General features: G+C 48.4%; 1 protein-coding gene across 1 annotated transcript in view; it reads left to right on the top strand.

The window, feature by feature from the left end:
- The first annotated feature begins 5 nt into the window (after positions 1–5).
- The window catches only part of SNX30 (sorting nexin family member 30), a 105,092-nt gene continuing 90,136 nt past the window's right edge, over positions 6–14,961 (top strand). Inside the window, exon 1 of the mRNA XM_029919574.1 lies at positions 6–161. Within this exon, the coding sequence (XP_029775434.1) occupies positions 6–161 (156 nt within the window). The remainder of the gene's footprint in view (positions 162–14,961) is intronic.

Genomic DNA, 14,961 nt, shown 5'->3' with positions numbered 1-14,961 from the left:
GCGCCATGTCGGGCGGGCCCCCCAGGGGCCTGCCGTCCACAGGGCCCCACTCCCTGCTCGACATGCCGCACCCGCTGGCCGGCTCCAGCAGCGAGGAGGCCGTGGGCGGCGACAGCACGCCCAGCCCGGACCTGCTGATGGCCCGCAGCTTCGGCGACAAGGTGGGGCGCGCGGGGCTGGGGACCGGGAAGCGCGTTTCACTCTCGCGGGAGATGATGGACCCGGAGCTCTCCCTCCGGGCACCGGGCCGCGCCCACCCTGCCGCCCCTGCCCGGAGGCGGGTGTGACCTCGCCCCCCAGAGCCATAGGGAAAAGGTCCCTTCCTGCCGCCCCTGGGGGGTCGTAGCCGCAGGAGGAGCGGCCAGAGGGGGCGGGCAAGCCCGGCCGTGACGAGTCTCGAGCGCCGGTGACAGCTGGCGGGGAGGGGTCCTGGCCGCGTGGTGCGGCCGGTGGCGGGTGTGCAGTGCCCGGCGCGTGTGCCCTGGGCTGGGGTCCCGAGTTCCTCCTGGAGCGTCCGCGAAGGCTGAGCTGCCGGCTGACTTGTAGCTCCTCTGCTTTCCTGGCACTGCAGAGGGGCAAGAGTTAGTGGTGTTCCCCTGGTAGGACCGGCAGCCTGGTCTCGCTGCCGGAGTCGTCTTCCTCACGCCCTGTCCAGTGTGGAGTGATCTTTGTTTAGGTTTGCTGTGTGACCGAGGAGTCACCTGACTCAGACCCCAGCCGGCGGGTAGGGAGAGTCTCGCTGTGGTTTTCTGTCTGGGGCTCTTTCTTTCACCTCTCACGGTCTTCCACGCTGTTTAGCTTTGGCAGAGGCCCCTTTTTGTGGTTGATGGAAGGAAAGCTCGCCCTTTGACCTTCTTTGTGCAGAAGGAGGCTCCTGATTTTCGTAGAGCCGTGTGATAATCCTTCTGCTGCTTTGAGAGACAGGGAAGGGTGAGGGGCGGCATCCCCCCGGCTCCCTGGCCTTTTCAGCTGTGACCAGGACTTGAGCTGTGATCCTGTCAGCGCTGCTGTGGCCTCCTACTCACTGATATGTAGAAATTAGAATTGTTCTCAACACTTGTGATCAGGATTTGCTCCTCCCGTAGAATATTAAATGAATTCCTCCTTGTCCGAATATCAAATGCAATCAGGGGACCCAACTCCCCCGTCGATGGGAGAGTATGTGGTACAATAAAAATGAGTATTAGTGCACTGAGCACTCAAATGGCTTTTGGAGGGAGACTTGATGTACCTTCCTGAAAGAGTTTATGAAAGCCAGGAGTGGGGAGTAGAGCATTAGGAACAAAACGACTTAAAAAGCTAATGAAACTAATGGCTTGAGGAGCTTGAGGTGTTGGGGGGGGGGTGCTCTTTGTGATTATTTCTCTTTATTTTATAGATGATACATTATATGAAGAATTATGTTGCTTAGAAATACCTTGCCCTTATTTGAGGGTCAGTAAGTAATTGTCAAATGACTGAATGAATAATTTGTTGCTCTCTTAGAGACAGATTGTTCCTGTGTGCTTGTAGGAGATGAAGGGAAGTTAAGCCTCCTTCTCAAGATAGTGAATGAATTATCTGTTGCTGCAACAAATTACCCCAAAATTTAGCACCCGCAAATAGTGTGTGGGGGTCAATAGTGTCGTGTCACCCAGGAGCAGTTGAGCTGGGTGGTTCTGACTCAGGTCTCATTTGAGGTCGCAGTCAAGGTGTTGACCAGGGCTGTGGTCATCTGAAGATTGGGTTGGGGGAGGATCAGCTTCCAAGCTCATTCACTTGGCTGTTGACAGGCCTTAGTTCCTTTTATAGGGCAGCTTGACATGGCAACTAGTTTCCACCTCCCCCCACCCCCTACAGCCAGTGGTCCAAGAGAGCAAGAGATCCCAAGACTCAAGCTACACTCTTGTGTCATCTAATCTTGGAAGTGACATACTTCTGCTATATTCTGTTGATCACAATGCTAATATGAAGTGGGGAGGGTATATACATACCAGGAGGTAGGGATGCCTGGGTGGCTCAGTTGGTTGAGCATCTGACTTTAGGTTTTGGCTTGGGTCATGATCCCAGGTTGTGGGATCAAGTCCTGTATCAGGCTCTGTGCTGAGCCTGGAGCCTCCTTGGGAGTCTCTCTCTCCCTCTGCCTCTGCCTTGCCCCCATGTGCAGACGCCTTACATTCTCTTCCCCTCTCTCAAATAAAAATAAATATGTAAAATCTTTAAAAAATATATCAGAAGGTAGGGATTATCAGAGCTGTCTTGAATACTGGCCGACACTGATGGGCTATTTTATTTATTTATTTTAAAAGTTTTAGAAATTTATTATTACTTTTTTTGTAATCGCTATACCCAATGTAGTGCTCAAACTCATGACCTTGAGATCAAGAGTCACATGGCTCTTTTTTACTGGGGCAGCTAGATGTCCCCACTGATGGCTATTTTAAACATTTGTTTAGTGATACACTCTTGGAGGATACCTGTCTCAGAAATATGGGCATTTTACTAATAAATACTGGGAGGACAAATGCCCTGTGCCACCAAAGTCCTGTCGGTGGGCAGGAAGTCAGGCCCAAGTCTAATTCCTGCTGGCTTCCAGTTCTATGAGAAAGACAGTCTTGAAGCCATTATTATTCATTATTGAATATTTAATAAGTCTCCTTACATCTGTAAGAAGCACCAAAGTGACATCACTCCCAAGGGCCTGATTTATAGTAAGCCACTTTTCCTTAGAGGCTGAGTAATGTAATTTCTTTCCCTGACTGGAAGTAACTTTTTCCTTGAATCTTGGCATGCCTGTATCTTCTAGTAGCTCTGGAGAAATTTCCGTAGAGAGAAGCTAGCATGCACCAGAGGTGAGTCAGGACCAGTGGAAGGAAGCCTTCTCTTTGCCCTGCTTTCTCTTGCCCAGGCAGCCTGTGGGTCATTGGAGGACAGGTAGGAAAGCTGAGTGCTGTGATCTGTCTTTGAAAAGAAACCTGTTTTCTTGCCTCTTCGGACAGTGCATTGTGATCCCGATGCCTGGTTCAGAGGCCGTTCTGGGATTGGAGAACGAGGGTTTGACAGGCTGCGCGTGGTGCAGGGCTAGTGTATTGCTTTGTGCCCAGGACGTTGCCAAGCACAGGGAAGCCTGTCTCAGTCCAGCAGGCACTTCTGAGGGATGTGTGGGATGCTTGCTTGAGGAGGAAACAACAACCAAGTATGACAGCCTTTTCGTCCATTGCCTTCTAAAGTCACCCAAGCCATGGAGTTACGGGAGAACCCTTCCTATCCTCTCAGGGTTGCGAGCGCGAATTCTTTTCCTGCCAGCCGAACTCACCAGGCCTTCTATCACTGCATCCTTCATCTCCACCTGAAGTGTAAACAAACCACCTGGCCTGCCTCTCTTTTTTACTTTCATCTGCAAACCACTCTGGGCTACCTCTGCCCTGACTCAGCCTCCAACTCTGGTGGGCCTCCCAGAACTTAACACCAAGGCCGCGCAAGCCCCAGCTGTGGTTAACACCCCTTCCCACATCCTCAGCCTCTTCACCGAACTCTCCTGCCTACTTCCTGCCCTCCTAGGTTACCGCTTCGCCCAAAGTCTTCCAAGTGGAGCTGTCTTTCCTCCTGTATTTCAGTTAGATCAGGCTCAGAAGATGGAGGTCAGTGTTCTTTCTCTCCACTGCCTTTTATAAACCAAGCTCTGCTCCCTGGAGGCTCATGCCATTTTATTTGTTACATATTTGAAGGCCTACTACGAGACAGGTACTCTTCCAGGAACTTGAGATGAGTCAGCCAGTAAGGACCGCTGCCCTCCTGGGGCACTTCTTGTGAGTATATACTATGTTAAATGAAAAATGCCAGGGGAGGGAGAAAACGTAGGATGAGAGGATTCAGGATCCCTGGCTGTGGGAGGGGCATTTGGATAGGCTTTACTGAGAACTTGAGATTTGAGTAGAGACTTGGAGGAGGTGAGAGATGGAGTTAGCGAGTGGATGTCTGGAGGACTGTCCTTCTAGGTGGAAGGAACAGCCAAAGCAAAGTCTTGAAGGCATCTGCCTAACGTGTCCTGGAACAGCCCAGAAGCCAGTGTAGCTGGGGCAGAGTGAACAGTGGAGAGTTCTTGGCCGACAGCAGAGAGGGGAAGGGTCCAGATTGTGTAGGGCCTCATAGGTCACCCTGAGAACATTGGCCATTACTTTGCGTGCCATTGCGGTGTCTTCTGCAGAAGGAGGCACGTGATTGGCATATGTGTTGAAAAGGCTCACACAGGCTGTCGAATTGAGAACCCTTTATTCGGCTATTCCACTGCCTTCATTTCCTTTTAGTTAATAGGACATAAACCAAGTGCAAACTGGCTGAAGAAGAAAATGTCTCCTGGCTTATGTTTTTGGAAAGCCCCAGGTATTTTGGCTTCAGGAGTGACTGCAATTAAATATTCACATGATATTGGGAATCTGTCACTTTCTATCTCTTGGCTCCGCTTTCTTCTGTGTTGGTTTTATTCTCAAGCCAGTAAAGGGATACGTTCTACAAATAAGCTTCACAACTGCAGAAAGAGAGCACCTCTTTCCCGACAGCTCCAGCAAAAGCCCTGGGCTCCTGTCTCATGGGCCTAAATTGGGTCAAGTGCCAAAACCAAGCTCTGTAACTCTGATTGCCCAGACCTGCATTAGGTCCTCATCTTTGGAGAATGGAGAAGGGAAGTCTTTGGTGGGTCTGTTTGAACTGTGAAATGTACATAGAAAGTATATAAAATGTATTCATGTAGTTTGAAGAATAAAACATATCTATACAGTTTAAAGAACAATAAATACTCATGTTCCTATCCCCCAGATTAAGAGAATATTACTAATATTTTATTTTATTTTTATTTATTTAAACATTTATTTATTTTTGAGAGGTAGATCGTGAGTGGGTGAGGGGCAGAGAGAGACGGAGACAGAATCTGAAGCAGGCTCCAGGCTCCGAGCTGTCAGCACAGAGCCCAATGCAGGGTTCAAACTCACAGACCGTGAGATCATGACCTGAGCAGAAGTTGAATGCTTAACCCACTGAGCCACTTAGGTGCCCCTTATTTATTTATTTTTAAACATTTTATTTATAAGTAATCTCTGCACCCAACAGGGGGCTCGAACTCACAACCCCGAAATCAAGAGTTGCACATTCCACCAACGGAGCTGGCCAGGCGCCCCCAAGAATATTACTAGTATTTTAGAAGCCCCCTGTGTGCCTGGGGAGGATGGAGGTGGTTTTCAAAGCAGGATCAGGATGCTGCTCACAGAAGATGGAGCAAAGGAATGTGGGGCAAGCTAAACAGTACAGGCCTTCCACGACCTTTTTCTTCCCTCTCATTTCTAACTTGCTGTTCATTCTTCTTTAGAATCTCTAGACCTCTGGGTGCCTGGGTGGCTCAGTCCGTTAAGGGTCTGACTTTGGCTCAGGTCATGATCTCACGGTTTGTGGGTTCAGGCCCCGCGTCAGGCTCTGTGCTGACAGCTAGCTCAGAACCTGGAGTCTGTCTGCGGATTCTGTATCTCCCTCTCTCTCTGACCCTCCCCTGCTCACGCTGCCTCTCTCTCTCTCTCTCTCTCTCTCAAAAGTAAATAAAACATTACAAAAATAAAATAAGTAAAATGATATTCCCTTTAAAAAAATAAAATCTCTAGACCTCAACTTACCGTCTTCTCAAGTCATGCCCTCACCTCACGGTGACTCTGTTCAAACCTCCAAAACTATTAGCTTCTTGACTTGAATCTCCACACACCTTCACCCGTTTTTTAATTCAGTTGCCCTCTCCCTGGCCACAGCCTTGCGCTGTAACACCCAGAACGATTCGGGCTCTGAGATCATGCCATCTGATATCATCTCTTGCCTTACCTTCCCCTCAGTCGGTCATTGCTGCCTGCGCCTCTTCTCTGACCACTTGTACTTCCCTCCCTCCTTTATTTTTATTTTTTTATTTAAGTAGTCTCTGCATCCCAGGTGGAGCTCGAACTCATGACCCTGAGATCAAGAGTCGCCTGCTCTCCTGACCGAGCCAGCCAGGTGTCCCTCACCTCCCTCCTTTAGATGAGATGGCTCATCTCATCAGTTGCTCCTGCCACTTCCTTTCTTCAGTTTCCTCCTCTCCTTTTACGCCCAGCCTGGATCATTCCGTTTGTTCAGATCTCTTGCCTACACGTTGAGAATTGCTGCCAGTATAAGTTCACTGGTTCCAACCACAACTGGGGCCTCAGTGGTGCTGGTGCTCCTTTCTTTCCACAGAGGCTCCCATCCTGTGCCATGGCCGATCTGAAGTTTCTCTCTGTTCCTCACACTTCCCCCCGTCTTCCATTCTCCCCTCCCATTCTGCTGATGGGAAGACAGAAACCACCATAAGAGACTTTCCTTTTTCCAGACTACAAAATGATGTGAATCCGTAGTTTCTTGGTTACCCCCGGTTGCCATAGAAGAGATTCTCAGGCACCCAGGACTGTATGGCCTGCCCCCTCTGGGCTCTCCGAGACCTCACTCTGCCCATCATCCACCCCCATTTCTGTGTCTTCACACTCCCTCTCGCCCAGCTCATTCTATCAGTAGTTAAATATGCTCAGGTCACCCTTGCTTCTTAAACCAGGAGTAAAGAGAACTTTCTGTGATGCTCCCCCGCCCCCATTTTGTGACCTATTTTGTGACTCCTTTTCACAGACAAACTTTTAAAAGAAAGGTCTGCTCCTCTTGTCTTACTTCCTAACACCTCAGCCTGCTGCTGTCGGGCTTCTGACTTTACTAGTCGAGTCCCCTTGTGACTTCCTTCTTGCAGACTCCAGCAGGTGCTTATCAATCCTCACCCATCCCGACCTCTTGGCAGGTAGCACTTGCGCTGTTCAGTACCCTCTTACTTGAAATGCTCTTCACTTGGCACTCTGGAGCCAGGTTGTCCGTGTTCAAATCCCAGCTCTGCCTGTCTACAGTCTTTGTAACAGCAAATTGTTGAGCCTCTCTGAGCCTCTGTGTCGTCATCTGTGAAAAGGGGAGAACAGAAGTACCTATATCACAAGGTTGATCGGAAGATCTTGGGAGTCCATGCTCAGAGTAGTGCCTGGTAAGTAGTGAGCCTTTAATAAATGTGAGGTGCTGATGGTGGTTGTTCGTAGGTAGTGTGCTCTCCATACTTTGTTGTGCATTTCTGCCTATTCTGTGTCGATGTCTATATCAGTTGTGATCTGGTCGGGGTGAAAGGCCCCTTAGGTATTTCAAACTGAGAGACTATATTACATCAGTGATGTAAAACATGAGAAGCCAAGGAGATGGTGAGATTAGCCCAGAGAGAAGCAACAGCAGGAAACTGCTCTCACTGTCAGGGCTGGAGGGTCAGAGGCAACATAGAACCACAACTAGAACTTGCTCAACAAGAGTGGGGTCCACAGAGGGGGCCTAACCCTGGAGCGGAAGCAGCTGCTGCCGCCAGGGATGCTTCTCTGAACCAGAGGGAAAGTGTTTCGGGGGTGTTGGGAAGGGAGAGACCACACTGGCTTCTCTCGTCTTTCATCAGTATCTTCCATTGACCAAAATATTTTCCTTGGTGGGCATGTGAGTCTAGCAGAACCAAACAGTCCTTTTTAAGATTTGCTCAGATGGGTGCTGGTGGAAAGAGCAGCTCTTTCTGGTAGCCTGTAAACCTTTGTTTGCTGCAGTGTGGAGAGTGCCTGGTGAGGAATGAGGCCAGAGAGAAAAGTGGAGCTAGGAGAGGAGGAGGGGGACATGCCCCAAAGATCACCTGACTCCTGGGGCTGCCTGGGCTGGCTGTGCCTGAAGCTAACACTGCTTCTTGGTTCCAGAAGGTCACGGATTCCCTTTTACTGATGCTTTTTTAAAGTTGTGTTTGTCACTGGACTCTTAAGAAAAATGTTGATCAAGGGCACCTGGGTGGCTCTGTCGGTTGAGCGTCTGACTTCAGCTCAGGTCATGATCTCACAGTTCATGGGTTCAAGCCCCGCGTTGGACTCTGTGCTCATAGTTCAGAGCCTGGAACCTGCTTTGAATTCTGTGTCTCTCTGTCTCTCTGCCCCTCCCTCACTCACTCTCTGTTTCTGCTGGTCTCTCAAAAATAAATAAATGTTAAAAAAAAAACTTTTTAAAAAGAAAAATGTTGACCTCTACATACATTGACTTTAAAATGTGAAGATTAGGGGCGCCTGGGTGGCTCAGTCGGTTAAGCAGCCAACCCAGCTCAGGTCATGGTCTAATGGTTCGTGGATTCAAGCCCTGCATCGAGCTCTGTCTGTGCTGACAGCTCATAGCCTGGAGCCTGCTTCAGATTCTGTGTCTCCCTCTCTCTCTGCCCCTCCCCCATTCATGCTCTGTTTTTCTCTCAATAATTAATAAAAACATAAGCAAAAATTTTAAATGTGAAGATTGAGCTTTACTTTGGGAGGATTGAGAAGGGGTGCCCCATTCCTGTTGGTCAGCCTCACCGTTGGGGTGTATGCCTGTGCGTCAGCTAAGGTGGCAGACGCGGTGTCTTCACGAGGTCCTTGAAGTTTGAGGAGCCTTTTTGGTCTAGGGTGGGAAAAGTGTCATGGGCTGAGGGAGGAGCTTGAGCAAAGCTCCTGGCGTTGGGTTGAGTCTGGTCATGTGTTGGGATGGGTTTTGAGGGTCTAGAGTGGGGATTAATGAGAGAGGTGGCAGGGAAACCGGTCAGGAGGTGACCAGAGATGCGGGGCTTGGATCTTCCGGATCGTGATCTGAGCCGAAGTAAAGAGCTGGATGTTTAACCGACCGAGCCACCCAGGATACCCCGTAGCTTTTCTTTCTTAGGCAATTGTAGCCAGCCCTGGAGGATTTTTGAGCAGGGGAGTGTGTGGTCAGTGCTTGGGATGGGGAGTGACTGGCAGAGAAAGAGGTAGTAGGAGTGTTAGCCGGGTTTTGGTGGGGGCTGTTGCCTGCAGGAAGAAAGATTAGGATGTGTAAAGGTGACTTGGTTTGCTGTTGTGGAGATAACTGGTGCCCTCACAGAGAGGGGGCACCTGCGTTAGGAAACAAGCGTGAGCAGGAAGTAGAAAGGTGACCAGGGTGCAGTTTGCGGTCAGAAGTCAGGATGAGATGGTCTGAACCCCACCTTTGAAAGCCCACTCAAAGTTCAAGGCTTAGCACAAATGCTGCTTCTGGTAAGCTCCTCCTTATTATATAGACGCATAACCCCAGTAGATTCAAATGGAGATGGCAGCAGATGATGCAGAGGGTGACGTGGAGACTGACAATCAAATGCAAGGCAGGAGGTTGTAGTAGTTTGGTAACAAGAAGGGTGAGGATAGGAGAGACTTGAACATTATAAAGGTTACAGAGAAGAAGACATGTTTTGTGTGAAAATACAGAAATAACAGCTTGGCAAAAGCACTCTAATTCATGTATGAGTAATGGGGTTTGTTTACTAGATTCTAGAGGGTTCATAAGCTGTCTCGTGTCTGCCTTGCCCCACAGAATTCCTTATTTTGGCTGCCAGAGCAGTAATCAGGAATTACTGTTCTGCAGTGGTGGTGGGGAGGTCTGGGAGCGGGGCGTGTGGACAAGGGCAAGAGAAGGGGCACCTGGGTGGGTCAGTCGGTTGAGCGTCTGACTCGTGGTTTGGGCTCAAGTCATGATCTCACGGTTCGTGAGTTCAAGCCCCACTTCGGGCTCTGCACTGACAGCGCAGAGCCTGCTTGAGATTCTCTCTCTCCTTTTCTCTCTGCCCGAAACCCCCAATAGATAAATAAACTTGAAACAAAAAAGAAAGAAAGAGGCAAGAGGGACATGAGAAAAGGTGTTTTCAGGACTCTTGGTTGAGAAAAGACACAGAGGCAAGAGAAACACATAGCATGTTTAGGTAGCAGAGTGCAGGCACTTTAAAAATACCTTTATCTACTGAGCATGCGCTTGTCTGCTTAGCTCTGTTAGATGCTGAGGACCTTGAGAAAGATTAAAAAACAAAATAAAAGGAACCTCCCTTGAGAGGTTCTTGGTCCAGTGGAGAAGAGATGGTTGCCATAGCGTGTGAAAAACACTAAATATATTTATTAGCTCTGAGGCCTGGGGCACATTTCCTACCTTGTAGCACCTCAGTGTCCCCTGTGCAAATTTTGGGTTATTTTACAAGGTGTCCTGAAGAATGAATGAGTGTTTGGAACGGTGTCTGGCACATGGTCAGTCCCGTGTAAATGCCAGGTGTTTATATTGCCTTAGACCCTGAGAAAGGATGTAACCGCCAGTAGTTTATGTGAAAGACAAAGGAAAGTGAACCAGGGAATGGAGGCACCAGTAAGCCAGTTTCCACTGAGCATGGCTGGCGCTCTACCCTGGGGACCCTCGGAGTCTGCACAGGACACGCACCTCCGTTGTCCACAACCAGTCGAGGCAGCCGGGGTCTTCAGACAGCAGCCTCTGCCGGTCGTTGGTCGAGCAGCCCACGGATGGGGTGTTGGGACATTTAATCCCCAAGCACTTTCCAGGCTGCCCCATGGGTGGGCAAAGTAGGGGAAGCGGACAGGCCCAGGAAAGCAGGTGCTGGCACTTGGAAGTCAGGCCGGCAGGCACCGAACTGGTCAGGGCGAGGAGATACGGGTGGTTGTGATGAAAGTAAGACACAGGGAGAGAAGAAGTGACTGAGCTCAGAGGGAGGGTGGCTTTTCCAAAGGAGATGGTGTTTGAGGTGAAGAATGGAGATGTCATTGTTTACAAATGGACAGAGGAAGGGACCGTAACCCGAGCAGAAAAGCTAGCATGTGGCAAGGCTTGGCGGTTGTCTGGGGGCACGAATGGCCCACGAGAGGGCCGCTGCGGAGTGTGGCTGGAGAGGCAGGTAGTGGGCGGATTGCTGTCTGTGACGGCAAACAGGAAGGGCTGTATCCCAAGTGACTGGGATAAGGTGCAGGGCCATACTTGGTAGGCCACTGTGACTGAGCTCTAGCTGGGATAGGATGGGTCCCCTCCAGAGGCTGGTGGTCTAGGGAGAAGACTGTGGCAGCAGCCAGGTGGGGGAGGAGGCAGTTTAAGTGGATTTCAAGGAGCGGACTGCTCAGGAGTTTTGTTTGCAAATGATAGAAAGCCAGCTCTCACTAACTTAAAAAGCAAAAAGGTCAGCCTATGGGCAGGCTCACTTTAACCACAGAAATGAGCTGGAATTGAGTCTGAATGTTCCTAAGGGTCCGTTTCAGGCTCAGACCAGCTTTATCCGTGAGGGAGGGAAATGGGGCCACTGGCAGCTCCCATCGCTCACATGTTACAGCCTCCAGGGCCTCCAGAGACGGAGCGAATCTGTCACGCAGGCAAAAATCTCAGGGAGACCTGGTCTGGGTTACACACCCAGCCTGAGACCACCCTACGGGGCCAGGGGACTGAGGTGCTGTGATGAGTCAGACTTGGCCAGCGGTCCAACCATGGCGGGCAAGAGTCTGAAAGTCAGCCCTCAGTCCAGTTGCAAGATCCCCGAGCAGCCACGAGGTGCGCCGGGCAGACAGTAAAAGATTACTTGCAGGAGAGGCTCTTCAGCGAGGCGTTTTTAGTGACTGGCTGAATCATCGTGGCAAGAATAAAACAAATTTTGGTAGAAACAGGTCAAAAAGTAAAACTATAGAATTCCTAAGGTAGAAATGCTTTTTAAAAGCAAAACATATAATTCATGTACCATAAAATCCACTCTTTTAAAAGCATACAGTGTGGTGGTTTTAGTGTATTCACAAGGTTGTGTAACTGACACCATTTTCTTATTCTAGAATGTTCGTCACCCCAAAGATACCTCATCATACTCATTAGCAGACACTCTCATTTCCCCCCTCTCCCATCCCTAGTAACCACCGTTCTATTTTCTCTCTTTATGAATGCAATGCCTCTCCTTTAACACTTACATAAACAGAATTGTTTAATATTTGTCTTTTTGTGACTGGCGTATTTCCTTAGGTCCTCCAACTTCGTCCATGTTGTAGCATGTGACAGGATTTTCTTCTTTTAAAGACTGAATAATCTATCACATTTTCTTTATCCATTCATCTTCTGGTAGACATGCAGTTTGCTTCTACGTCGTGGCTGTTGTAAATGAGGCTGCAGCAGACATGGGTGTATAAATATCTCTCTGAGATCCTGTTTCCATTTTTTTTTTTTTTTGAAATATAAAGCCAGAAGTGGGATTTCTGGATCATATGGTAATTCTGTTTTTAATTATTGAGGTACTTTCATACTGTTTTCCATAGCAGATGCACCATTTTATAGTCCCTCAAAAGTACACAAAGGTTCCAACTTCTCTACATCCTCATCCACACTTGTCATTTTGACAGTGGCCATCCTAACAGATGTGAAGTTATGTTTGACTTGTATTTCTCTGATGCTGTTGAGTGTCTTTTCATATGCTTTCTGGCCATTTGTATATCTTCTTTGGAGAAATGTCCAAGTCCTTTGCTCATTTTTATATTGGATTATTTGACTTCCTGTTGTTGAGTTATATGAGTTCTTTTTATATTCTGGATATTAACTCTTATCAGATATATGATTTGTAAGTATTTTCTCCCACTTCATAGGTTGCCTTTGTGTCTTTGGCACAATTTTTTAAAGTTTTCTATAATCTGGGACCCCTGGATAGCTCAGTCGGTTAAGCATCTGACTTTGGCTCAGGTTATGATCTCACAGTCCATGAATTCAAGCCCCGTGTCAGGATCTGTGCTGATAGCTCAGAGTCTGGAGCCTGCTTTGGATTCTGTGTCTCCCTCTCTCTATACCCCTCTCCTGCATGTACTCTGTCTCTGTCTCTCTCAAAAATGGATACACATTTAAAAAAACAACAACAGACGAATCAGCAACCTGAAACAGCGGGGGCGGAAGCGGAAGCCCTGGGTTGGCCTTGGGTTCCGCTGTGGGGATGTCCCGTGGGAGTGAGTGAGGAAATCCTGGGGCCGGCAGGTTTGAGTCCTCACGTCCAATCTGCCAGCGAAATCAGGCGAAGAGACGCCTGCAGGAGCAGGAAGGAGGAAGCTCGACCGCCTAAGAAAAGAGCAAGTGAGCAAGGCAGCTGCGGGGCAGAACTAAACTGTATGCAGGGTTTTTAGAAGCCGGTCCTCGTGGGTGCCACTCTCCTCGAGGCCATGGTTCAGGCGGTGCTCTGGGCGATACCCAGGTGAGGGCAGTGGCTCCACCCGGGTATTTCACCGCCGAAGAACTGGGTACCTGCGGGGTGGGGAAGAAAGAATGCTGGCCGCACTGCTCCTTGGTAGGTAGCACCCTGAGCGGCCGCAGTTGCGGCGGCAGCGGCAGCAGCGGCAGCAGCAGCAGCAGCAGCAGCAGAAAGCGCAACACGGGCGGGCCGAGGAGGCGGCTCGAGCTGCTGGTAAAGTTGCCTAACAGCTGTTTCTCTGTAGCATGCGAGTTGACAAAACAACCAAAGAATAGGGCTCCCCATTACGATCTCCATCGAGCTCTTTTTCCTTGCCATTTGGAGCTGATTTATGCGAAAACATGCCTTGCACTTGTACCTGGAGGAACTGGAGACAGTGGATTCGACCTTTAGCGGTGGTCATCTACCTGGTGTCCATAGTGGTTGCGGTTCCCCTGTGCGTGTGGGAATTACAGAAGTTGGAGGTTGGAATACACACAAAGGCTTGGTTTATTGCTGGAATTTTTTTTGCTATTGACTATACCTATATCGCTGTGGGTGATATTACAACATTTAGTGCATTATACACAACCTGAACTACAGAAACCAATAATAAGGATTCTTTGGATGGTACCCATATGCAGTTTAGATAGTTGGATAGCTTTGAAATATCCCAGCATTGCAATATACGTGGATACCTGCAGAGAATGTTATGAAGCTTATGTCATTTACAACTTTATGGGATTCCTTACCAATTATCTCACTAACCGGTATCCAAATCTGGTATTAATTCTCGAAGCCAAAGACCAGCAGAAACATTTCCCTCCTTTATGTTGCTGTCCACCATGGACTATGGGAGAAGTATTGCTGTTTAGGTGCAAACTGGGTGTACTGCAGTACACAGTCGTCAGACCGTTCCCCACCATTGTTGCTTTAATCTGTGAGCTGCTTGGTGTATATGATGAAGGAAACTTTAGCTTTTCAAATGCTTGGACTTACTTGGTTATAATAAACAACATGTCACAATTGTTTGCCATGTATTGTCTGCTACTATTTTATAAAGTACTGAAGGAAGAATTGAGTCCAATCCAACCTGTTGGCAAATTTCTTTGTGTAAAGCTGGTGGTTTTTGTCTCCTTTTGGCAAGCAGTAGTTATCGCTTTGTTGGTTAAAGTTGGCGTTATTTCTGAAAAGCATACATGGGAATGGCAAACTGTAGAAGCTGTGGCTACAGGACTCCAGGACTTTATCATCTGTATTGAGATGTTCCTTGCTGCTATTGCTCATCACTACACTTTCTCATATAAACCGTATGTCCAAGAAGCAGAAGAGGGCGCATGCTTCGATTCCTTCCTTGCCATGTGGGATGTTTCAGATATTAGGGATGATATATCTGAACAAGTAAGGCATGTTGGAAGGACAGTCATGGGACATCCTAGGAAGAAATTTTTTCCTGAGGACCAAGATCAAAATGAACATACAAGCTTGTTATCGTCATCATCACAAGATGCAATTTCTGTTGCCTCTTCTGTACCGCCTTCACCCATGGGTCACTACCGAGGGTTTGGACACACTGTGACTCCCCGGACTACACCTACTACAGTTAATATCTCTGATGAGATGTATAGTGACACTACAGGAGAGAAAGATGAACTTTCAGACAAATCTGTGGCCTCCTGAACAAGTGTGCAGAAGCAAACTACTCCTTCTACCATGTTATTTCATCACCTGGGATTCCATTGCTCAGGATTTAGTGCTTGGGACAAGCTACTTATAGCTTATATGGAAAATTTCAACACAAAGAACGTGAAAGCCAGGCACAGCTACTGGATTTATATAACTGAGTTTTGTATATCACAAATAATCAGTCTAACTATCCTAGACTTAGACTTGATTTCTTA

Source organism: Suricata suricatta, chromosome 13 (assembly GCF_006229205.1).
Source record: "Suricata suricatta isolate VVHF042 chromosome 13, meerkat_22Aug2017_6uvM2_HiC, whole genome shotgun sequence".
NCBI lineage: Eukaryota > Metazoa > Chordata > Mammalia > Carnivora > Herpestidae > Suricata > Suricata suricatta.
The sequence above is the reverse complement of the archived record's forward strand: the minus strand, read 5'-3'. Positions and strand labels throughout refer to the sequence as shown.